General features: G+C 41.9%; 2 protein-coding genes across 2 annotated transcripts in view; one reads left to right on the top strand and one right to left on the bottom strand.

Moving 5' to 3' along the window:
* Window positions 1–26,287, bottom strand: part of USP39 (ubiquitin specific peptidase 39) — a 36,211-nt gene extending 9,924 nt beyond the window's left edge. The window contains exons 1-9 of the mRNA XM_040224287.1: window positions 25,966–26,287; window positions 21,823–21,892; window positions 18,620–18,714; window positions 17,059–17,195; window positions 14,997–15,149; window positions 10,340–10,565; window positions 8,930–9,007; window positions 7,833–7,900; window positions 6,762–6,950 (exon numbers count right to left, since the gene is read on the bottom strand). Coding sequence (XP_040080221.1) covers window positions 6,762–6,950; window positions 7,833–7,900; window positions 8,930–9,007; window positions 10,340–10,565; window positions 14,997–15,149; window positions 17,059–17,195; window positions 18,620–18,714; window positions 21,823–21,892; window positions 25,966–26,233 — 1,284 coding nt within the window. The 5' untranslated portion in view covers window positions 26,234–26,287. The remainder of the gene's footprint in view (window positions 1–6,761; window positions 6,951–7,832; window positions 7,901–8,929; window positions 9,008–10,339; window positions 10,566–14,996; window positions 15,150–17,058; window positions 17,196–18,619; window positions 18,715–21,822; window positions 21,893–25,965) is intronic.
* Window positions 2,180–2,899, top strand: LOC120851504 (60S ribosomal protein L9-like). The gene has a single exon (XM_040224321.1). The coding sequence runs from the start codon at window positions 2,215–2,217 to the stop codon at window positions 2,758–2,760; it is 546 nt and encodes a 181-aa protein (XP_040080255.1). The 5' UTR covers window positions 2,180–2,214; the 3' UTR covers window positions 2,761–2,899.
* Window positions 26,288–26,354: the final 67 nt, after the last annotated feature.

The following is a 26,354-nucleotide window of genomic DNA, read 5'->3' on the forward strand; positions in this document are numbered from 1 at the left end:
AGTTATCGGTTAAATAAAAAAGAAAAAGGGAAATTAGGAAAGAATTCAAGATGAATAAAAATGAAGACACAACATATAAAAACTTATGGGATGTAGCTAAAGTAGTGGTCAAGAGGTAAATTTAGTTATAAATACCTAGATTGAAAAATAAGATCTCAAATCAATAACCTTCCATCTTAAAACATTGGGGAAAAAGCAAACTAAACCTAAAGCAAGCAGAAAAAAGAAAAAAAAAAAATCAGACCACAAGTTAAAAAAACATAGAAGAGAAAAACATTTCAGAAAAATCAACAAAACCTGTTTCTTTGAAAAGACAAACCTTTAGTTAGTTGAACAAGAAAAAAAAATTCAAATTACTAGAATCAAAAATGAAAAAGGGAACATTACTAGGAACTTTACAGAAATAAAAATGATTATAAAGGAACACTATAAACAACTGTATGCCAAAACAGGAGATAAGTTAGATAAAATGGATAAATTCCTAGAAAGACTCAAACTACCAAAACTTAAAAAGAAACAATCTGAATAAACCTACAACAAGTAAAGAAATTGAATTAGTCATTAAAACCTACCCACGAAGAAAAGTCCAGGCCCAGATTTCTTCACTAGTATTTTCTACCAAACATTTAAAGAAATTGCACCAATTTTTCAAACGCTTTTCCAAAATATAAGGAGGGAATACTTTCCAACTCTTTTCATGAAGCCAGCATTACCCTGATACCAAAACTAGGCACAACTACAGATCAGTATTTCTATGAATATGGATGCAAAATTCCTCAACAAAATACTAGTAAACCAATTCCAACATAAACAACAAGAATTATACACCAATTATACATGACTAAGTATGATTTATCCAGGAATACAAAGATGGCTTAACATCCAAAAATAAATATAATGTACCGTATCATATAATAAGATAAGGCAATAAATAGCTAAATAAGACAACAAATAGCAATAACTGAAACACACAATCATCTCTGTAGATACAAAAAAGCATTTGACAAAATCCAACACCTTATCATGAGAAAAACACTAATAGAGACAGAAGGGAACTTCCTCAACCTGATAAAGGGTATCTATGAAAAACAGATATGTGATGTTATCCACAGCTAACATCAAACTTACTGGTAAAAGCCTGGATGCTATCCCTCAAGATCAGGTACAAGATAGGATATCTGCATTTTCCACTTCCATTTAACCCTGTACTAGAGATTCCAGCCAGTGCAATCAGACAACAACACTTAAATAAATATGAAGCATCCAGATTAGAAAGGAAGAAGTAAAACTATCTCTGTCTGCAGATGATATGATCTTGCATATGGAAAATCTTAAGAAATCCACTTTAAAAGTTTGGCAAGGTTGCAGGCTACAAAAATCAATATACAAAAATCAACTGCGGGGGCTTCCCTGGTAGTCTAGTGATTGAGAACCCACCTGCCAATGCAGGGGTCATGGGTTCAGTCTCTGGTCCAGGAAGATTCCACAAGATCACAACTAAGCCCATGAGCCAAAACTACTGAGCCCACGAGCCCTAGAGCCTGCACTCTGCAATTAGAGAAGCCACTGCACTGAGAAGCCTGCGCACCACAACGAAGACCCAGTGCGGCCAAAAATTAAAATAATAAAAATTTATATTAAAATAGTTCAAACTTATACTCCAAAAACTATAAAACACTACTGAAGGAAATTAAAGAAGATAAATAAATGGAAAAATAACCCATGTTTATGAATCAGAAGACTGCTATTATTAAGTTGGCAATAACTCCCAAACTAATCTACAGATTCAACACAATCCCTGTCAGAATATTAGCTGGCTTCTTTGTAAAAATCCACAAGCTGATCCTCAAATTTGAGAAATTGCAAAGAACCCAAAATAACCAGAACAATCTTGTAAAAGAATAAAGTTGGAAAATTCAGTTTATAATTTCAGAACTAACTACAAAGTAGTAATAATCAAGACTGTGTTCTAGACATATACATCAATGGAACAGAATTGAGAGTCCAAAAATAAACCCATGTGTCTATGGTCAAATGATTTTTCAACAAGGATGCCAAGACCATTCAATGGGAAAAGAATTGTCTTGTCAACAAACAGTGCTAAGACAACTAGACAGTCATATGCAAAAGAATAAAACTAGACTTTGTACTTTACACCATATACTAAAATTTAACTTAATACACTATTGACTCTTTGCCGCATCTACTGCGAGAATGAAGACCATTCTCAGCAATCAGACTGTCGACCTCCCAGAAAATGTGGACATTAACTTGAAGGGGCGGACAGTTATTGTGAAGGGCCCCAGAAGCACCCTGCGGAGGGACTTCAATCACATCAATGTGGAACTCAGTCTCCTTGGAAAGAAAAAGAAGAGGCTCCGTGTTGACAAATGGTGGGGAAACAGAAAGGAACTGGCCACTGTTCGCACAATCTGTAGTCACATACAGAACATGATCAAGGGTGTTACACTGGGCTTCCGTTACAAGATGAGGTTGGTGTATGCCCACTTCCCCATCAACGTTGTTATTCAGGAGAATGGTTCTCTTGTGGAAATCCGAAATTTTTTGGGTGAAAAATACATACACAGGGTTCGAATGAGGCCAGGGGTTGCCTGTTCAGTATCTCAAGCCCAGAAAGATGAGTTGATTCTTGAAGGAAATGACATTGAACTTGTGTCAAATTCAGCTGCTTTGATTCAGCAAGCCACCACAGTTAAAAACAAGGATATCAGAAAATTTTTGGATGGTATCTGTTTCTGAAAAAGGAACAGTTCAGCAGGCTGATGAATAAGATCTCAGTGATCCTGCTGCAGAAACAACAAGATAGCAGATGGTTCTATGGACTCAGTTGTGATCTTTTAAAGAGACAATAAAAACTCTTGATTTGAAAAAAAAAAAATACACTATTGAGCCCACGAGCCATATCAGTATTTTTCTAGAGAGTGATACAATAAATACCACCATGTGAAGTTGTTAGAGCTTAAAATTGATGAAGGGTTCATTATACAACTTATGATTGTCATTATTATTTATATTTTGCTGTTAGATATTCATTCCAATGAATGAAAAATTTTCAAAAATGATGCATTATGAAATTCTGAGTCAAGAAGAATTTTTCAGTGAATTTTATGAAGATATTTTCTCTGACTGCCTGAGGGATATATATACTAGTGTCTTAGAAGATGACAGTTCTTTGGAATATAGTTCTGATTCAGATGATGTGAATATTAGATCAACAAAAAGACAAAAAAACTTCGTCAATGATTCTGATACAGAAAGTGTAAATGAAACTCATGGTGCTAGAGAGGATTCCTTTGCTCCTACAGAAAAGTGAACTGAAGACAACATTTCAATTCAATTAGAAGATTCTACAGGTGTGTTAGGTGTAACTATTGAATGTAATAACTCAAAAGTGTTAGTGAAATAACATAATTAATTTCAGGTTAATCAAAATAAACTTACTGACCACATTAGTTAGTTTCTGCAAAAATCCCCCGATCAATGGAACTTCCTTGGTGGCTCAGATGGTGAAGAATGCACCTGCCAATGCAGGAGACTCCAGTTTGATCCCTGGGTTGGGAAGATCCCCTGGAGAAGGAAATGGCAACCCACTCCAGTATTCTTGCCTAGAAAAATCCCATGGACAGAGGAGCCTGATGGGCTACAGTCCATGGAGTCACAGAAGAGCTGGATGTGACTTAGGGACTAAACAACAACAACAGGAAAGGCCTGAAACATAAGAGCTAAAACTATGAAAGTCTTAGAAGAAAACACAGAAGTAAACTTTCATGATCTGGGATTTAAGAATGGATTCTTACATAACAGCAAAAGCCCACACTATAAAAGAAAAACTAAGTAATTTCATCAAAGTTAAAACCTTTATGCCGCAAATGATACTATCAAGAGGGTAAAAAGGCAACCTACAGAATGGGAAAAAAATATTCGCAAATCATACAATTTGATGAGTGACCGGTATTGAGACTATATACAGAAATCTTACAACTCAATAATAAAAAGATAAACTAATTTTTTAAATGCACAAAGGATCTAAACAAACATTTCTCCAAAGATGATATACAAATAAGCACATGAAATTAGCCACCAGGAAGATACAAATCAAAACCATATTGAGATACCATTTCACACCTACTAGGATGCCTAAAACCCGAAGATAAACAATAACAAACATTGGTGAAGATGCAGAGAAACTGGAACACTCGTACACTAGTGATGGGAATATAAGACAGTGCAGTCACTTTGGAAAACAGTTCTTCAAATGGCTAAATGTAAGAGTTACCACCCAGCAATTCCACTCCCCGATATCCAGCCAAGAGAAATGAAAACATGTCCATAACAAAAACTTGTAGACTGACCATGATCTCAAAGTTTGTTTCAAAATTTGCAAGCATCAAGTGTCATTCAAAACTGATTAGTTGCTGTCTAGGGCAAGGGGACACAAAGGGGTTAAAATGATACCTAAAGGGTGATTAAAAAAAAAAAAATCAATGATGAAAGTATTCTAAAGTTGACCAGATCTGTGGTAGCCCATATCTGTGAATATAGTAAAGCAAAAAAACAAACAAAAAAACCTGCACTGTAAACTTTGAATAGGTTAATTGTATGCTACTGTGTATTACATCTCAATAAAACTGTTCCTTTTTAAACAACTAAGTTCCCTGCCACTTGATGAATAATCTGAGAGCACTGGAGAAATAAAAACTTTCCATCTCTAGTACACATACCAGAGCCACACCTTCCTTCTGGTAAATTTCTCATCATCTGTGGGTATAAGCCCTAAGGAAATAAATGTCTTTTTGGTGATAGGAAGTAACTCATTTCCGTGTGGTTGAAATAAAATATTGTGCTAAATGCAAAAAAAGAAAAGAAAAGAAATGTTCTTAATCAAGTAAACGCCAAGAGATTTCACTGCCCACATCTGTGTCTATGAACAAGCTGGCATCATGAGGCACTATTTTTAATTATCTCAGAGTAGTGAAGGACAGATTTAACACTTAAATACCATCACAACCTAACATGAAAAGGTTTCTCTGAAATTTACAAGGGAACACTGGGAGCACGAGGTGGAAGGAGGGAAGGAATTTCACACTGGACATCAGTACAGCAAGGTTTTAGCTAAATTCACATTACAATAGTGCTATTAACCAGTTTTATTGATTTCAAAGTTTTGTTTACATAAAAGTCATAATTTAGTACTTTCCTTAAAAGCTATAGGTATGAAAAGTGTATACTAACATTGATGTTTACACTGATTTAAGTAATACTATCATAACAATAAATGTAAACCAATACTGAGGGTCCACAGGAATCTCAATATTACTTATATTTGAACAAACAGTAATAATAGGGACCATGTGGTATAGTTGAAAAAGTCAGAGAAAAATCTGACTTTAGATCCTCAGCTCTGTCACATAAAATCAGTATAAAATAAAGCCAAATAAAATAAACAGATCTAGATAAGCCCTAAGGTCTTTCACCTCCCCCAAATGAAATGAGTCTAAAAAAGAGAGGGAAAAGGGTTCAGAATGAGGCATCGAGGTAAAAAAAAAATTTTTTTTAAGTTTAAAAGAATGAAAAAGGATTAAATTTATCTAGGATGAAGAAAGGAATTAAACCAAGAAACAGTTAACTCTGCAGATAAAAAGAAACTTTCAACTTGATGAAAGGTAATGTTATAGTAAGAATAATTTTTTCATTTTATTTATATTTTAGTGATTTTCTTCTGCTTTAATATCTACATTATATTTTTTAAAAGATGGGAGTTTTTCATACCTTTGTGAGTTTCTACTCTACTAAATACCCTCTCCTTTCTCCATACTACCCAGAGGAACTTTAATTCAAGTTGAAGTGTGAAAGTGTTAGCTCAGTCATGTCTGACTCTTCATGACCCCATGGACTGTAGTCTGCCAAGCTCCTCTATCCATGGAATTTTCCAGGAAAGAATACCAGAGTGAGTTGCCATTTCCCTCTCCAGGGGATCTTCCCAACCCAAGGATCAAACTCACATCTCTTGCATCTCTTGTTTTGGCAAGTGGATTCTTTACCAGCTGAGCCACCAGGGAAGTCCCCAGGTAAAGAATCAACCTGCAGTGCAGGAGACCTGGGATTGATCCCTGGGTTAGGAAGATCCCTTGGAGAGGGAAATGGCAACCCAGTCCAGCATTTTCACCTGAGAAATCCCATGGACTGAGGAGCCTGGTGGGCCTCAGTCTATGGGGGCACAAAGAGTCAGAAATGACTGAACAACTAACACTTTCACTACACTTTCAATTCAAGCTGAGTTGAGGGTAAAACAGCAGAAAGTCTGGGAGGCTCAATAAACACCATACACTTTAAAATACACGCATTACACACAAGTGGCAATTTTCAAGTATAAAAAGAAAAACATCAAAGTGAAAAGGTTGGACTTTCATGGCGGTCAAGAATCCACCTGCCAATGCAAGGGACATGGGTTCAATCCCTGATCTGGAAAGATTCCACATGCCATAGGGCAACTAAGCCCACAAGCCACAGCTACTGAAATCCATACGCCTAGAGTCTGTGCTCCACAAGAGAAGCCACCACAATGAGAAGCCCACTCAACGCAACAAGACAGTAGCCCCTACTCCCCACAGCTAGAGAAAGCTCACAGGCAGCGACAAAGACCCAGCACAACCTCCCCGCCTCATAAAATGATATAGCAAAAAAAGAGAGAGGAAGAGAGAGAAAGGGCTATGAGCAGGGCAGGTGTGCAGATGGGTTACCTTCTCAGTGATGCCATTGAACTTGGCCAGGATGTTGAAGAGAGGCACCTGGGGGATAATGAGCTGCTCCTTCTCGTCCTTGTACAGGGGGGCGGTAGGCAGGTCCAGGGTCAGGTACATAAACGTGGACTCCACCATCGTCTCCTGGTACTCGTCATTATGCAGCAGCTGTTCTTTCTCTTCCGCTGGCTAGAAGTGAGGGAGAAGGAAAAGGGGAGAAGCAGTGTGAGCAAAATAGAACACCACAGCTGGAAAGAAACAAGGGTTCTGGGACGCTTATATTTACTTCATTTAATACTGCAGGCAGAAGGGGTACCCAAGAGACTGTGCAATTCCACAGGCACCTGCACAACCTGCTTGCATGCGTGGGTGCTCAGTCCTGTCCGACTCTTTGCAACCCTGTGGACTGTAGCCCACCAGGCTCCTGTGTCCATGGGATTGTTCCAGGCGAATGTACTGGAGTGGGTTGCCATTTCTTTCTCCAGGGGATCGTCCCAACCCAGGAACTGAACCCACAGCTCCTGGGTCGCCTGCACTGGCAGGCAGATTCTTTACCACTGAGCCACCTGGGAATCCCCATAGATTAATGCAAACACTGGTCTTTCATCTTCATAGAGATATTATTTAAATACCAGACTATTTGAAATCTAGAAAGTTTATCTGAGCTTTAGGAAAAAAACACACTAGCACCACCTAGCGGCCATAACACTGAAATCGGTCATCCCTCCTTATCTGTGGTTGCCTCCAGGACCTGCCTTGGATACCAAATTCCACGGATGATCAAGCCTCAACCAACTGCTAAATGTAAATAGAGTGCTTTTATATACTGAAGAAAATCTGTGTATAAGTGAACCAGTGCAGCTCAAAACTGTGTTGTTCGAAGGTCAACTGTACAATCAACCACCACCTCCCAAACTTAGCACACTGGTACACAGGAACCTAAGGGACACGCCACTTGGCAGGCACCCTGCAGAACCTCTTCCTGGAGCAAAAGGCTGTACCAGTTATCTAAGCATCTTTTTGTCAACTATGAATCCTCTCGGGCAATATAAACCAGTCCAAGCCACTCACCAGATCAGGATGAGGCAATTTTTTAGTGAAGATCCTCATGGATCCTTGGAAAACGTCAGTTACAATTGCTGTACAAACAAATCAAAATGCAACTTCTGTGTTGAAAGCATTTCCAAAATTCAGTCCTAACTCCTACATTTTTGAAATAAATCAGCATCTTCCAGCATAAGACCCAAAGCTCTCACTTAAAAACAGACATATACCACCAAATTATACCTTTTTACTTATTTGTGTAAATAATTACTCTAGGGGATCTCTAAGACTCTGTGCTCCCAATGTAGGGGCCTTGGTTCGACCCCGGGTCAGGAGACTACATCTCACATACCAAAACTAAGAGTTTGTATGCCACACACAACTGAGACCTAGTGCAGCCAAATAAATAAATATTTTTTTAACAATTATTCTATGTCTTTCTTCTCCCCAAGATGGATGGGACAGACTGGCTGAAGACACCTGAAGAGGGGGCAGGGCCACCTGGTAAAAAGAGCACCAGGCCACAATCCCACATCAAGAAACCAACACCATCAGAACACAGAGAGAAGAAAACTGCGTTAGGTCTCCAAAACAACTTACCTGGTTCAGCAGTCTCTAAGTTATTTAAGGCATTCATGAAAAATGTCCAACTACTGCTAAGCCAACCTGGATGCTAAGAACATAGGGACTCAAGGTCTGAGCCTCTATAAGAAGGCCAGCCTATCTCTCCAAATATAGGCTCAAGGCAAGAAACTAGCTTTTAGTCTGTTATTCCAAAGAAGCAGCCAGGCCTGAGGACTATCCACTAAGTCTTCACTCTGGGACCACCAGCCCACCAGCATGTCTACAACACATTTCCCAGCCCCTCAGTTTGAAACTAGGTCAGGATTTCTAGAGCACAATCATATCCATTTCTACTTATTAAAAATACCATTATATACAAGCATGCTCTAATAAAGAAAAATGGAAAGGAAACTATTCAGGAACAAGATTTAGCCCATGTGTACAGACTGTACCCTAACACAAAAAATACACAGGTAAGAAGAAAGGATGAAAAGTTGCAAAGTGTTTCCAAAAGGAAGCAAACGAAAAAGTGCTCTCCTTCACAAAATAACACGACTTACTCTTTTTTTTCTTCTTTGTGCCCCCCAGAGCTGAGTGTAGAGCATTCAAAAACCAGGACAGAAAATCAACTCCATCCCCTGGAAAAGGAGAGGTGGGACATCAGACTGAATGAAAGTCCAAACCACACGCTGCTCGGCATGACTCCACATTCTCAGTTTTCCTCCTTCCTCTCCGGCCATCCCATCCTGTGGGCAACCTCCTCTATCTGGCCACTACACACTGACACTCCTCAAGGCCAAGATCTTAGTCTTCTGACCTTACTCACCCCCCAGACAATCTGGCTCAACCAGAACCTTCACTTATCAGCTCTATTCCAACCCTGAGTCTCACCACCCATCAAAAATCATTACTGGGAGTTCCCTGGGGGCCAGTGGTTAGGAATTGGCATGTTCACTGCCATGGACCGGGTTCCAACCCTGGTCAGGTAACTGAAATCCTGAAAGCCACACAGCTCAGTCAAAACATTAAAATCATAATTATAGCCATTACTGAATTTCTAAGTCACTCCTCAACAAGAATGTTTTAAAACAAACATGTGACAGAATATCTTCACTTAAGAGCCTTCACTGACTCCCCACTGTTATCAGATGTAATCCAAGTTCCTTATAGCAGTGGAAAATAAACCCAACCACCTGGTCCATCTCGGCACTCATTGTTGGATCCAAAGGTCCAGCTAAAGCAGTCCTCTGTGCCAGGCACCTCCATGCTCCTGTCCAGTGTCCTCTCTGCCTGGAATGCCCACCCCCAGCGTGTCTCCCCACTACCTAAAACTCAGGTGTCTCTTCCTTCTCTCTGAACCTCCCATGTGCTCAATGGGCGTCTTTGCTCTACGCACCCTCCCACAGCATGCTGTGCTTCTGCTATCACAGCACTTAACACGTGTAATCATCTTTCTACAGAACTATCTTCCCCACTGGAACAGGAGTGCCTGGAAGGAAAAAACTGTATTTTTTAACCCTGCAGCATTAAAACCTAGCACCATGAGTGAATGGTCAATCAACTGACCTGGAAACTAGAGAGTATCATATCACACCCTATGAGCTACTCATGTGGCAATAAATCACTGGGTTTGGAGGGATAAAAATAGTCAGAATAGAACAGTCTGCGACATGACAAAATGAGAAGCAAAAATGGCAGGCACTTAATAATGGTTGGTGCCTTTTCCAGGCTCCTGGTTTTCCCAAGTCGTAGTTTAGTTCAGCAAATCAGACAGACTTCCTATCCAGCTGACAACCCCTGGGACTCTGGGCAGGGCAGGCTGATGAAGGAAGAATGAGGAACCTGAACACGCTATGCACTGGACACTCGCTCCAGCTACTGCAGAGTTCACTGCAAAGTAGCAGTAAATGTGCTCACCAAACTGGTGCTATTGCCCAAAAGTCAGAAGACACGAATTACTCCTTCCTTACCCTGTTTCGTGATCTGAAAAGTCTTCTTGCTGCAGAGGACAACAGCCTGCAGCATCTCATGGGGAGAGACATGTGCTTTGAAATTGCGAGGGTTCCAGAGTTTTCTCATCAGCTCTCCAAAACGCTGGACCAACAAGAACATGATATCCCCAGGAGGACGTTTGATGTTCTTATAATTGTCTTCTTCCAGGAAGTAGTTCCGGAGAGGAGGAACGTTAGACAGAGCCTGGAAATCAAACATTTCAATTCCGATTAATCCACAGCCCTTCTGCCGGACCCCTGGGACTTAGGCTCACCTACTTAGGCTCTTCTTAAAACTGTTACACCTTAAAGAATCAGAAGTAAAGGTGTCTTTCCCGCATGTGGTATTAAGAGGGTGGTAGCCACCTCATGCGAAGAGTTGACTCATTGGAAAAGACTCTGATCTGGAAGGGATTAAGTGCAGGAGGAGAAAGGGACGACAGAGGATGAGATGGCTAGATGGCATCACTGACTCGATGGACGTAAGTCTGAGTGAACTCCAGGAGTTGGTGACGGACAGGGAGGCCTGGCATGCTATGATTCATGGGGTCGCAAAGAGACAGACACGACTGAGCGACTGAACTGAACTGAACTGAACTGAATAAAGCCATACAACTGTATATAAAAATGAATGTACTCTGTTATGATAGAAATAGTCAAAGACTTTAAGAGAATAGAAATTAATTTTATCTCATTAAGCAAAAAGATAAAGACCCACCATGTTAGTTCACGAAGAAACACATGCTTATTAATGTGATACATGAAACTGGGAAGGAGACCACAGAACAGACCCTACATAAATAACAGTCTCAGGTCTTTTCTGATAGGGTCATGAATCCTCATCAGCGCTGTGCTTACCATGTGCACAACTTTCTTTGACAAGGTAATTCCTTTAGCAAGGAGTAAGGCAAGATGCTGCTAAATATATAAACCCAGGCATCTCTGGGGAAAACAATTCAGGGTGCAACTCAGGATAATGATACAGGTGATCAGGAAAGCCTTTACAAGTTTGGGGCTTCCCTGATGGCTCAAGTAGCAAAGAATTTGCCTACAACACAGGAGATGTAGGTTCAATCCCTGGGTCAGGAAGATACCATGGAGGAGGAATGGTAACCCACTCTAGTATTCTTGCTTGGAGCATCCCATAGACAGAGGAGCCTGGCGGACTACAGTCCATGTGGTAGCAAAGAGCTGGACATGACTGAAGCAACAGCCTGAAAGCCTACAAGTTTAGCTCAGCTAAAGAAACAAGGATTTCCTGCTGAGAAACTGAAAGTAAAAGTTGCTCAGTCGTGTCCAACTCCTTGTAACCCCATGGACTGTAGTCCATGGAATTCTCCAGGCCAGAATACTGGAATGGGTATCCTTTCCCTTCTCCAGGGGATCTTCCCAACCCAGGGATCGAACCCAGGTCTCCTGCATTGCAGGCGGATTCTTTACCAGCTGAGCCACAAGGGAAGCCCTTCCTGCTGCAAGTTACTCTCAAAAGGAAAAGCGTGTGGATAAAGTTTATCCTAGCTCTGTTATCCGTGCTCCACTGTGGACAGAGGTTGCTCCCTGGCTTCAGTGACAACACAAATAGCAGGTGTCAGAGAGAAATTAATCAGCCTCTGTGGAGTACTTGGTCCATTCAATAACATTTTAGTGGAAACATCACAGAGGATTTGTTCATCTAGTTACATGTATAAATAAAAAGAACTTCCTATGGGGGCTAAAACCCATTGCAAAGTCACAACTTCCCTGATTGAATTCAAAACCCTATCTGTCCTCAAACAGTCTTCACAAAACCATGAGAGGCTGGAAGAGGAAAAGTCAGCAAAATCTCTCTCCATCTAAGAATTCAACCTTTCCAGGGACCAGAAACATTCAAATACTAAGATCATGGAATCTGGTCCAAATACTTCGTGGCATATAGATGAAGAAACACTGGAAACAGTGCATGACTTTATTTTCTTGGGCTCCAAAATCACTGCAGACAGTGACTACAGCCACGAAATTAAAAGACACTTGCACCTTGGAAGAAAAGCTATGACAGACCTAGACAGCATATTAAAAAGCAGAGACATCACTTTGCCGACAAAGGTCTGTACAGTCATAGCTATGATTTTTTTTTCCAGCAGTCATGTATGGATGTGAGAGTTGGACCATAAAGAAGGCTGAGCGCCGAAGAACTGATGCTTTCAAACTGCAGTACTGGAGACTACTGAGAGTGACTGCAAGGAGATCCAACCAGTCAATCCTAAAGGAAATCAACCCTGAATATTCATTGGAAGGACTGATGCTAAAGCTAAAGCTACAGTACTCTGGCCACCTGATGCAAAGAGCCGACTCACTGGAAAAGACCCTGATGCTGGGAGAGATAGAAGGTAGAAAGAGAAGTGGACAACAGAGGACGAGATGATTGGATGGCATCACCGATTCAATGGACATGTCTGAGCAAGCTCCAGGAGATGGTGAAGGACAGGGAAGCCTGGTGTGCTGCAATTCACAGGGTCACAAGGAGTCGGACACAACTTAGCGACCAAACAACAAGTGACCAGGCATGACACCAACAGCAGACAGCAAAACTCAGAGATATGTTTTTGCAATGTTTTACCCAATTATTTATGCAAAAACACCATACACAAATTTTAAAGGCCAACCAAATAAGAACCAGAATATGTGCAACACGCACATATATAAATATATACATACTTTTAAAACTCAATATAGTGTAACACTAATAGAAAAATGAGCACATAAGGCCCACAACTCAAGAAAAAATATAAGAATCAACTTTAGAAGTGAATTTTTTAAAAGTAAGTTAAATGGAGATACCTATCAAAATGGAAGAACTTTTTTTTAATGGTAACAGTGACAATGCAACACCTCTTTGGGAATCCTCCTACACTGTTAGTAGGAATGTATCAATAAATGGGTGTAGCGACTAAGGAGAACAGCAAGAAGGTTCCTTAAAAATCTAAAAACAGAGTTACCATAAGATCCAGCAACTCCACTCCTGGGCATACATGCACCCTAACATACATGAAAGCACTATATACAATAGCCGAGATACGGAAACAACCTGAATGTTCATCGACAGAGGAATAAAGATGAGACACACACACAGAATACTACTCAGCCGTAAAAAAAAAAAAAAAAAAAAGAATGAAACAATGCCATTTGCAGCAGTATGGATGGACCTAGAGATTATCACACTAAGTAAGGCCAGAAAGAGAAAAATACCATATGATATCACTTACATGTGGAATCTACTACACAACACAATTTATCTATGAAACAGATTCACTGACACAGAAAATAAATTTATGGTTACCAAAAGGGACAGATTAGAAATTTTGGATTAGCAAATAAAATTTACTATATATAAAATAAACAATAAGGTCCTACTGTATAGTACAGGGAACTATATTCAATATCCTATAGTAAATCATAAGAGAAAAGAATATGAAAAGGAAAATAAATATCTATAACTAATTCACTTTGTTGTTTATCAGAAACTAACACAACATTGTAAGTCAACTATACTTCAATTTAAAAAAAAAAGAGCAGACTTTTCTGTGGCTGGTGGGTTTATAAACTACTACAACTTCCCTATAGCCTAGAATCAAGGCTCACAGTGCATTAATACAAGAAGTGAAGGTTGAATGAATCAAATTCAACAAAACAGAATGACATGTAATCATTAAGGATGCTGCACAAGAATATTTATTGATCTCACAATAGGCTTTTAAGTTAAAATATATACAAAGATACACACATATACTATGTTGCTTTCTAGACTAAAAATCCAAGTATTTGAAAAGTCTAAAAAAGAAATAAAACAAAATATAAGAATATAAGAATGTCACAAAAAGTGCAAGATGTATACACACTGCAACACTAGTAACAGAAAAAACCCTGAGACAAGTGAAATTTTAAATAAACCATAATATTGCCACATGACTCTGTGTGTGTGTGTGTGTCCACATGAGTGTGTGTGTGTGTGTGTGTGTGTGTAATACTTCTGGAGCTCTCTGTACTGTTAACTACCCCAGAGCAGAGCACTAGGGAAAGGAATAAAGCTCTCATGTTACTTTCTGTATCTTTCTTCCCCACTCTCCGCAATTTGTTTACAGTTTAATCATTTTTCTTGAGTGAAGCAGAACTACTATTAATATTCTTATTTACGCTTATCAATGTTTTCTACAATGTACACTATTACTCATGTAATGTTTTTTTAAAGCAAAACTTAGTTGCAAACAGGACAACTTTGGCTTTCTGCTTTTCCCATTTCAGGATTTACACACAGGGGCAGGACAGAGACACCTCAGAGCCAACATAGTAAACATCTACACCATGGAAAGAAAAGCATCACCTAGCATACGTGTCTCTTTTTGGGTCCTCCAGGCCACATGCAGATTCTACCCCTCACTCCCTGTACACTCCAGAGGCTAAAACAGGCCCACCATTTGGCAGCAGCCCTCAAGCAGACACAGGAGTGTTCTGCTTGGTGCACAACAAATAGGCCAGCAGAGTTCCCAGCAAAGAATCAGGATCTGAGGACCACTAGACTCCACCAGAAAGCAGTCACTTCCTGTCTGACCTTCAGTGTTCCTGGGTTGCCCCCTCCCACACAGTTCCCATTCTACCCTACCTGAAGGACGGCGTTGGCGTAGTCATTGGCCTTTATGTTATTCAGGCCCACAATACCTGGCAGGTAAGTGGTGCCGTCATATGCCCGGGACAACTTGGCTTGCTTGTCCAGGTTAGCGATCTGCTGCTTTGTGAAAGTCGGCTTCAACACATACTGCAAAACAAAAGAAAATTCGAAGTTGTTTTAGGACAACTATATCTATAGAGCTGACAAGACATATTTGCAAGAGCAATTTTTGCAAAAGCAAAAAATACTTTGCCATGAACAGCCACCCAAAGGGTTCCCAACAGTAGGTCTAAGGACGGAGGTGACACGGAATGGGCCCACTACACACTGCTCATCTATCAGTTCAGTTCAGTTCAGTTGCTCAGTCATGTCCGACTCTTTGCGACCCCACGAATCGAGCACGCCAGGTGATTATCAACAACCCAAAATCACTGAGTCCCAGGCCTTCCCTCAGAGAGCATGTCTGGCCAACCCCATAACAAACAACAGTGAGAAACTGCAGGATACTCAAGTCTGCAAGTGGTGGGAGTCTGAGTCCCAGGTAGGAGCTTATGCGGGGTCAGCATGTGGGCTGCTGCATAAGCAGGAATGTCATTCCCCCTCTCTGTGGAGGTCTGCGATGCTGTGATTCCCTGTGACTAGAGGGGCAGGATCAGACCCTTTCCAGTCCCAGAGCTATGAGGGTCATTAGGTCACAGGCTGGTCAGAGGGTACCACTGACCCACTTTGTTTCTGTTTTATGTTTTGCTGTTTTGGCTGCAAGGCATGTGGGATCCCAGCTCCCAGACCAGGGATCGAACCTGCACCCTCTTCATTGGAAGGCATAGTCTTAACCACTGGACCACCAGGGAAGTCACCACTGACTCACTTTGAAAGCTTGAATTTAAAAAAAAAAAAAGCTTGAATTCCTTTCAGTTTCTCCCTCTGTGCATAACCACTTAAAACTTCAATTTTAACAAGACTATGAAACTTATGGAAGTGGGGTAAGTAGTGTTTCAAACACTCTGAACACCAAGCTTTCCTTAAATAGAACATTCTACTCTACTGAACATGCAGCCCCTTGCTGAAAAGGAAAACAATAATCAACAGTTCCAATAGTAATCAAAGCCCAAGAGGACTTTCCAGGCTCCCCACTTAAGTACAAGGATTCCTGGCATAAGTCACAAATCAGAGCCTGCAGGTGGAACATGCTGGCCATTTTGGCTACATCATGTCAAAAGGAGCCGTGCATGCGTGCTAAGTCACTTCAGTTGTGTCCAACTTTTTGCGACTCTATGGAGTATAGAGTTGCAAAACTATAGCCCACCAGGCTCCTCTGTCCATGGGGATTCTCCAGGCAAGAATACTGGAATGGGTTGCTATGCATGGAATAACAACCCCACCCAGGGATCTTCCCCACCCAGGGATCAAACCCGTGTCTCTTAGTCTTCTGCATAGGCAGGCAGGTTCTTTACCACTAGGGCCACCTGGGAAGTCCAAAAAGGAACTGTGAGCTGGTATAAATCTCTGTCCTATACCTGGCTACACCAGGCTCAATTCACATCACTACACCAAAGTGTGGAAGGGTAATTTATTTCATAAAAATGCTTTCACCTCAATTACAAAGGTGCCCTATTTCTTCAGTCCTAACTAAAAACAGAAACAATAGCTAAGCTGCAGACCATGGGCCATGACTACAAATTGTGGGGCTTCCCAGGTGGCTCAGTAGTCAAGAATCTGCCTGCTAATGTAGAAGAAGTAGGATTGAGCCCTGGGTCAGGAAGATCCCTGGAGGAGGAAATGGCAACCCACTCCAGTATTCCTGCCTGGATAACCCCATGGACAGAGGAGCCTGGTGGGCTACAGTCCAGGGGGTCCCAGAGAGTCGGATACGACTAGGTGACTGAGCACACGTGACCTCTTTCTTCAGTTTCCCTGGTTCCTCCCAAAGGGAAAGGGGATTCTCCAAGTCCAAAAGCCTGAGACTCTCTCCTGACCTTGAGTGGGGAAGATCCCCAGGAGCCCTCGGGTAGCTCCCAAGAGAACTAGTTCCAGACCAACCCTCTTGGACACGCACCGTGATATCCTCTAGTGAGGAATCGATGATCTCATAGTTGTCAGGGAGGCAGTAAAACTTGAGGGTGTGGAGGTTGAGGAAGACATGGTGACTAAACTGCACACTGTGAATGTAGGCGTGAGACTTCAAACCCCGGCCTGCAGGAAGGAGGAAAGGCTGTGAGCGAAGCAGACTCCACAAGCGCACAGATCATGTGTAACTGTCCCTTCTTCATTTTGTGCCAGAACATGTTAATATCAGCAAAAACAAAGTACTACCCCACTCCTGAAAATTCATCTCCGCATGAATTCCTCTCATCATACAAGTCAGCAAGAAAGGATAGCACTTTATTCTCTAGATAACATAAAACATACGGGGACTAATTTCATATACACGAATATGGAAAATGTGTGGGTATCTGTGAGTATGTGCATATGTGTATGTATACATGTGTGAGTATGTATACAAGCTAGTTTCATGTGCTATCAGAAACTAGGGATATGCATGCATATATTAGAAATAATACACGTACATACACATATGTACGTATCTCCATCATCACTGAGTCCTAATTTTCCAGCTGCCCACATTCAGGACAATCTCATATCTACGTAACCTTTGTTCATGTTACCACTCCTTTCTAGAATATTTCACCCTTCACCCATTCAAACTGTATATCCTGCATACAGAGAACAAGTTCCTCCTTCACCTCCTCCATGAACTTGACACAAACATTCCAGCTAACAGTGATGTTTGCATATTTCAACTCCTACTGTCCTTATTTATTTACACTTGGTGCCACATGGGCCAGTAGTAATCTTTATGGTCTTAAGAGAGTTTGCTGATTGTTTTGTGTGTAACCCTTGACTATTTATCAGCTCCTTATAAGAGCAAGGAATGTACTTTACATTTCTTCTAAATCCTCCACTATACTGTGCAAATAGCACTAGCTTGGTCTAAATAAACTGATACAGTTAATTTTCAGAAAAGGACAGAATGAAAAAACTCCTTACAATAAAAGGATTCTCAGAAAAAGACACTGAGTACAGAAAATTATCAGAGATTCAAAAACCCAGTGCCAGTCAGCACCAGGGGCCAGCCAATCCCAGAGCTCTCCCCTGCGGTTGGTTCATAGGCCAAACAACCAAACAGAAAAGTTAAATAAATAGCAGCAGGGCCAGAGGCAGTAGAACTGGAGACAGCAGGGCTGCAGTGGCCTTGCCTGTCCTCCTTCACTGGCGACGACTAGCATTAGGCAGTGAAAGCCACCACCTTAAAAAAATAATAATAAAACTAGAACTTCTGAGATTTCCCACACAGTCTCACACGTGGCAAGTTCTTTCTCCCCTTCACATGTATTCAGATTCTTACAAATAGAGAACCTCCTATGGATTTTCTAAGAGTATTCCAATTTCCTGGGAACAAAGATAAAAGTTTATTAGACATGACTCTTAACAGCAACTTACTCTCTTAAAAAAAAAAACCACAACAACAAAAACCTGTGGCTAGCCAGCACACAGCACACAGTCAGCACACAGACCTGTGGCTAGTGCTGAAAACACAATGCAAAATATTTATTTACCTTGAAAGTACTTGCCACACACCAGACAAGCATATGCATTGATGTGCGAGAGGGAGATGGAACACAATTTCTCAAAGTCAAAGTCCAGCACACTCCTAAGAAGATGAAAACAAAACAGAAACAGTTAATGGTGATGGTGGCCCAGGCGAGCACCTGAGTAAAGCAGCACCATTGGCTCCATGCTCCCCAGCGTCATGCAGCATCCTTCCAAGAACAGGTCAACAAGCACATGCAAATTGTGGGGAACGTTAACTCTTCCTTGCTTAGACATTCGGGCTTTCCTGGTGGCTCAGATGGTAAAGCATCTGCCTGCAGTGCAAGAGACCCGGGTTCAATCCCTGGGAAGATTCCCTGGAGAAGGGAATGGCTACCCACTCTAGTATTCTTGCCTCGAGAATTCCATGGACAAAGAAGCTAGTGGGCTACAGTCCATGGGGTCGCAAAGAGTCAAGACACAACTGAGCAACTAACACTTTCACCTAGATATTTAATATAGTGCCCCAACCCACCAACCCCCAAAGTAGTGCAAAGGTATCTCTACCAATGACCCTCTTTGAGTATCCACAACCAGTTGAGAATCTCCCATTACTTTCTCTGGAGGAAAAGCCACAAGTAGGACTAAAGTAACAGGGTGCGAACAACATTCCAAAGTAAAAGACTTAAAATGAAGGACATAAAAGGAGTGAATAACCCCTTTCATAAAAGAAAATTTTATTTCTGTCCATTAAAAAAAGTCAGAAGCCTGAAGAATTGTAGGGGAATACCTCCAAAAAGATCTATCTGTTCAACTGCAAAGTCACAGTGAGTACCAGGCAAGTTAAGTAATTTAAAAAAAGTTACCTCTACTAAATCCACAGGTGCCAAGGGTTTTCCTTCTCAAGCATTAACTCTAATTAATCGTTAATGGTCCCTGGAAAGCTGCACTGCCCACTAAAGGGGCCACTAGCCACACACAGCTATTGATGTAAAATAATTAAAATAAACTTTAAAATTCAGTTCCTCAAGCCACATTTCAAGTGCTCAACAGCCACAAGTGGTTTGTGCCTACCACACGGACAATTCCACTGTCGCAAAAGCAGTCTAGTAGTCAAGGCGACACTAGAGCATAAGTGAAAAACCATCCTATAACGCATCTGGGGGACCAAAGAATGCACTGGGATGAGACGACCACCTCTGCTTTAGGACATGTCTTTGTCTGTTTTTCCTTTCCTGAATCCCAGGCACCAAGAGCAGTATCTAGCACATCATGTGTGTGCATGCTCAGTGGTGTCTGACTCTGCGACTCCATGAACCGTAGCCTACCAGGCTCCTCTGTCGGTGGGATTTGCCAGGCAAGAATACTGGACTGGTTGCCATTTCCCCCACCAGGACACCTTCCCAGTCCAGGGACTGAACCCAAGTCTCCTGCATCTCCTGCACTGGAAGGTAGACTCTTTACCCACTGAGCCACCTGGGAAGCCCAGGCACATACTGTTCAGTTCAGTTCAGCCGCTCAGTCGTGCCCGACTCTCTGCAACCCCATGAATCGCAGCACACCAGGCCTCCCTGTCCATCACCAACTCCCAGAGTTCACTCAAACTCACGTCCATCGAGTCAGTGATGCCATCCAGCCATCTCATCCTCTGTCGTCCCCTTCTCCTCCTGCCCCCAATCCCTCCCAGCATCAGAGTCTTTTCCAATGAGTCAACTCTTTGCATGAAGTGGCCAAAGTACTGGAGTTTCAGCTTCAGCATCAGTCCTTTCCATGAACACCCAGGACTAGTCTCCTTTAGAATGGACTAGTTGGATCTCCCTGCAGTCCAAGGGACTCACAAGAGTCTTCTCCAGCACCACAGTTCAAAAACATCAATTCTTCAGTGCTCAGCTTTCTTCACAGTCCAACTCTCACATCCATACATGACCACAGAAAAAACCATAGCCTTGACTAGACGGACCTTTGTTGGCAAAGTAATATCTCTGCTTTTGAATATGCTATCTAGGTTGGTCATAATTTTCCTTTCAAGGAATAAGCATCTTTTAATTTCATGGCTGCAATCACCATCTGTGGTGATTTTTGAGCCCAGAAAAACAAAGTCTCTCACTATTTCCACTGTTTCCCCATCTATTTCCAATGAAGTGATGGGACCAGATGCCATGATCTTAGTTTTCTGAATGCTGAGCTTTAAGTCAACTTTTTCCCTCTCCTCTTTCACTTTCATTAAGAGGCTTTTTAGCTCCTCTTCACTTTCTGCCATAAGCGTGGTGTCATCTGCATATCTGAAGTTACTGATATTTTTCCTGGCAATGTTGATTCCAGCTTGTGCTTCTTCCAGCCCAGGGTTTCTCATGATGTACTCTGCATATAAGTTAAAGAAGCAAGGTGACAATATACAGCCTTGATGTACTCCTTTTCCCATTTGGAACCAGTCTGTTATTCCATGTCCAGTTCTAACTGTTGCTTCCTGACCTGCATACAGGTTTCTCAAGAGGCAGGTCAGGTGGTCTGGTATTCCCATCTCTTTCAGAATTTTCCACAGTTTATTGTAATCCACACAGGCAAAGGCTTTGGTATAGTCAATCAAGCAGAAATAGATGTTTTTCTGGAACTCTCTTGCTTTTTCCATGATCCAGCGGATGTTGGCAATTTGATCTCTGGTTCCTCTGCCTTTTCTAACACCAGCTTGAACATCTGGAAGTTCACAGTTCACATATTGCTGAAGCCTGGCTTGGAGAATTTTGAGCACTGCTTTAATAGCGTGTGAGATGAGTGCAATTGTGTGATAGTTTGAGCCTTCTTTGGCATTGCCTTTTTTGGGGACTGGAATGAAAACTGACCTTTTCCAGTCCTGTGGCCACTGCTGAGTTTTCCAAATTTGCTGGCATATTGAGTGCAGCACTTTCATAGCATCATCTTATTGAGCACATACTGAGTGCTCAATAAAAATGTAAGTTGGTGATTGCCATTGATACCACATATGCTTTTATTTCCTCATACAAATTCAAAACAAGCTGAAACTCTTTCTGCATGTGCCACCCTAAAACAACATGCCCTCTGATGACACTTTAAACTGAGGGGAAAGATTAAAAAACTTGGCAAGAAGCACAGTTTTCTGGGCAGAAAGCTTTAGAATAGATAAAGTTTCTGAACATATCATACAATACAAAAAACTTCTACAAAGATTCCCTTGTATGTCGGCTGTCCCAGGCATCCATGTGCTACCCACCTGTTAATGGTATCCAGGTACGGGCAGTGGCGGCTCCTCCGGTCCTCAGAATCCACGCGGCCATTCTTTGCTGAAAGGAAAATCATCAAAAGCTCTGAAAATGGGAAACCCATACTCAGGGTCAACTACCAGTACAAACAAACACAAAAATGGGAAAAACAAATCAGGACGAGTTCCGTTACAAATACCCTTAAAACACCCCAAAATGCCCACTTTAACGGAAAGTGAAAGTGTTAGTTGCTCAGTCGTGTCCAACTCTTTACAACCTCATAGGCTATAACCTTCTGTTCATGGGATTCTCCAGGCAAGAATACTGGACTGGATTGCCATTCCCTTCTCCAGGGGATCTTCCCAACCCAGGAATCGAAGCCAGGTCTTTTGCGTTGTAGGCGGACTCTTTACAGCCTGAGCCACCAGGCTACAAACTGAGACAGTATACTTGAAACACATAAAACCAACAAAGAAATTGCTTGCAATTACAGAAAGAAATCTGGTGAAGAGTTTTATAAAAAGACAACCCAACAGAAAATGAGGAAGACAGCCCCACAAATATATGAAAAGATGCTCAATCTCACCAAGAAAATGCAAATTCCCTTGCACAATAATATACCACTTCACACCTACTGGAGAGGATAAAACAAAATCAAGCAATTCCAAGTGTTGGCAAATATGAGGATCAATGAGAAGGCTTGTAGACTGCTGGTGGGAATGTAAACTCTGACAATTTCTTAGAAAATAGTGCAGCTAGACTGAAGCTGAAAATACACAGACCCTTTGACCCAGCAATCTCTCTTCCATTAATACTTATATCTACCCTAGAGAACTTTTGCCCAGGTGAATCAAGAATATTTTACTAAACATTTATAGCTACAATATTTGAAAGAGATCCAACTGGAAACAAGCAAAATGCCTACCACATACCAAAAATGGGAGAAATCAGGTTTGATCCCTGGGTTGGGAAGAGAGGAAATGGCAACCTGCTCCAGGATTCTTGCCTGGAAAACTTCATGAAACTTCATGAACAGAGCAGCCTGGTGGGCTACAGTCCATGGGGTCACAAAGAGTTGGACAGGACTAAGCATACACACACATATCAACAGAACACTTTGTTGCCATGAACATCTACCTGAATGAACCTCAACAATATGACTAGTTAAAAAAAAAAAAAAAAGGCAAAACAGAAGACTATATATAGTATGATTTCACTTGTAATAAATACAAAATAAAATACAGTTCTACTCAGGGATATATATGAGATGAAACTATAATTTACCTCATATATACATGAGGTAAATATATATAAACTATACAAGTTTATAGTTTATATATATAGTTTATAGTTTTACATATATATAAACTATAAAACAATAAAAGTAGAAACAGAAAAACTTCAGAACAGTGATTACCCCAGCAAGCAAGGAAGGCAGATGCAACTGGAAAGGGGCCTGTTGGAACTTCTAAGGTACCGTCTTAAACTTCAACATTCAAAAACCTAAGATCATGCCATCCAGTCCCATCACTTCATGGCAAATATATAGGGGAAAAGTGTAAACGGTGGCAAATTTTAGTTTCTTGGGTTCCAAAAATCACTGTGGAAGGTGACCGCAGCATGAAATTAAAAGATGATTGCTCCTTGGAAAAAAGCTATGACAAACCTAGACAGCATATTAAAAAGGAGCGACATCATCTTGCTGACAAAATGCCTGTGAAGTCAAAGCTATGATTTTTCCAGAAGTTATGTACAGATGTGAGAGTTGGACCATAAAGAAGGCTGAGTGCTGAAGAATTAATGCTTTTAAACTGTGGTGCTGGAGAAGGCTCTTGAGAGTCCCTTGAGAGCAAGGAGACCAAACCAGTCAATCCTAAAGAAAATCAACCCTGAATATTCATTGGAAGGACTGATGCTGAAGCTCCAATACTTTGACCACCTAATGCAAAGAGCTGACTCATTGGAAAAGACCCTAATGTTGGGAAAGATTGAGGGCAGGAGAAGAAAGGGGCAACAGAGAATGAGATGGTTGGATGGCATCACCGACTCAATGGACACGAGTTTCAGCAAGCTCCGGGAGATGGTGAAGGACAGGGAAGCCTGGTGTGCGGCAGTCCGTGGGGTTGCAAGGAGTCGGACATGACTGAGCAACTAAACAACAACAAAGTACTAGTTAAGCACCACTTCTGAGGCTGAACAGTGTCAGGAGGCAATTCTGCATTGCTCTCTCCTGTTTCTGCATATACTGTGACCAGAGGTACAGACCGCCTCCAGACTATCTTGCCAAAGATGTTGGCATAGTGAAGTCTGTTTGTACAGCCTTGGAAGTCAGAGATCGTGTGTCCTTACAGAGCAAAGGCGAGGCAAGCTCAAGGCCCACTGTAGAAGATTCAGGTTCTCTAGGTTTGGAGTTGTTGTCTTGTACACCCACTCCCCGTGGGTATGGATTCTCATCATGTCGCACTATAGGAACTAACTTAGGAAACCATGACAATGCTATATTCTGGCTACTGTTATTGCTGCAGAATGCTGTCTGAGGCCCAGTAGTTCAATGTCTTCTAACAGCATCCATGAAACCATTAGCTACTACCATCCATCCATGTTAGCCACTACTAGGCTAACTTGGTAGTGTACAAATAGGGTCAGACCCTTCACAATCCTTGACAAGTGGTAGATTTAAGGCTATATACTCACACTCTTCTTTAAACTATACATGTGCATGACATTTAGTCTATCTTAGTACCTATGATCTATTTCACAATAAAAATAAAAGGAAAAAAAGAAATAAGACAGTAACCACAACTGGTATCCTAATCTGTCCCAGAGAAAACAATCTCCTGACCACAACTAAGCAAAATATCTGGAAAACAATTTCTCTTTCAGAGAAAGGGAAACCTGAGGCTGACAGAATATATAAGAAAAGAAACCAAAGAATACCCTGAAATTACTAGATTATTCAAAGAATGTTTATCAAGTACTTTTCATGAGCAAGGTGCGATCCTAGACTCTGTGCATAATACAAAAATACGTCAAATGCAAAACCTTGAGCAAGAAATTTAAGAGTTAATATGAGAGTATAATCTTGTATTTATTTTATTTATTTGGATGTGCCAGGTCTTAGTTACGGCACGCAGGCTCTTCGATCTTCACTGCGACATGCAAACTCTTAGCTGTGGCATGTGGGATCTAGTGGCATGTAGTTCCATGATGAGGGATCAAACCCAGGCCCCCTGCATTGGGAGGGTAGAGTCTTAGCCACTGGACCAGCAGGGAACTCCCCAAGAATATAATCTTATACAGATAAACAGGCACAGAGACAGAATTATAAAGTCTTGGTGAATGAACAATCCCGGAACAAAGAACACTGCCCCTACAGTGTAGCCTAGTGATACGTTTACCTGCTAACTCACCAGAAAACAAGTATATAGGAAACATGTTCAAATCAGAAGTTCCAAGTTCAGATATGGAAAAGATTAACTGAGCTTAAACAGGAAAAGCTTCAGACGTGATGGAAACCTACTTAGTGACTGGTAAGGTATCAACAAGTTGGAAAACAGTGTACACACTTCAGAGTACCAAGGCTGGGCCAAAAGATCTCCAGCAATTACCAGGAGAAGCACAATGAGTCCAGCAGAAGGCAGAGGGTACAGTCACAGAAGTGACTGACAGGGCTCTCAAAGCTTATGGGTTCCAGTACTCCTTCCATCGACTTAAAGAGGGACAGACACATGAAACCCACATTCCCAAACCAGTGACCCAGTCTCAGAGGCCGGACTAGAATCCAAACCTCCTGGCAGCTACAACCCCAAGTGACAGAGCAGTGTAGTCCAAGTGCCCAGAGTTCAGGGTCTCCACTCTGAATGGTCTGATTTCAGGAATTACAGCAGGGCTCATTCCTCAGGTGTTTTGTAAAAACTCAAGGAGATAACACCTGTAAAACAACGAGCCTGGCCCCGAAGCTAGGCATCCGATAAAGGAAAGCTGCTGTTATTATTAAAGTTGCTAGAAACATTAGAGCTACGATTACCAAGACTAGTAAAGTCCTCATTAAAAAGCAGTCGAGTCGGATCGCGTGGAAAGTGTGACTTTCCCGCGGGGAGAGAAGGTTGGAGAGAAAAAACGCGAGAGAGGAGCCCGCGCCCGGCCCCGCGCACCTCGCACCTCCCGCTCAGGTTCCGAGTCCTCGTCGGCCTCGCGCTCCCGCTTCACCCTCACCGCCGGGATTATAGGCGTCGGGGCCTCGCGCGCGCTCGCCGGCTCGACCTCCCGCTTCACGCGCACCGGGCTGCCTCGGGAGCTCGGCGCCTCGGGCTCCCGCTCCCGATCTCTTTCCCGTTTGACGCGAGCCGAGCTGCTCCGCGACTCGGACTCGCGCTTCCCGCGGGTGGAACCGCGAGACTCCCGCTTGGACCGGCTGGACATCGCCACTACCGGCCGAGTCGCCGGGCGCAGCCTCCAGACAAGACCGAGCGCGTGGCAAGCAGCCAATCAGAAGCGGCGCTGTTATGAAGGCCAAGGTTCTCTACGAGTCGCCGACGGGGAC

The sequence above is a fragment of the Oryx dammah genome, unplaced genomic scaffold (genome assembly GCF_014754425.2).
Source record: "Oryx dammah isolate SB20612 unplaced genomic scaffold, SCBI_Odam_1.1 HiC_scaffold_25, whole genome shotgun sequence".
Taxonomy (NCBI): domain Eukaryota; kingdom Metazoa; phylum Chordata; class Mammalia; order Artiodactyla; family Bovidae; genus Oryx; species Oryx dammah.

Bases quoted from the DNA above. Each gene is read 5' to 3' on its own strand.
- LOC120851504 (XM_040224321.1), top strand. From the start codon at position 2,215: ATGAAGACCATTCTCAGCAATCAGACTGTCGACCTCCCAGAAAATGTG.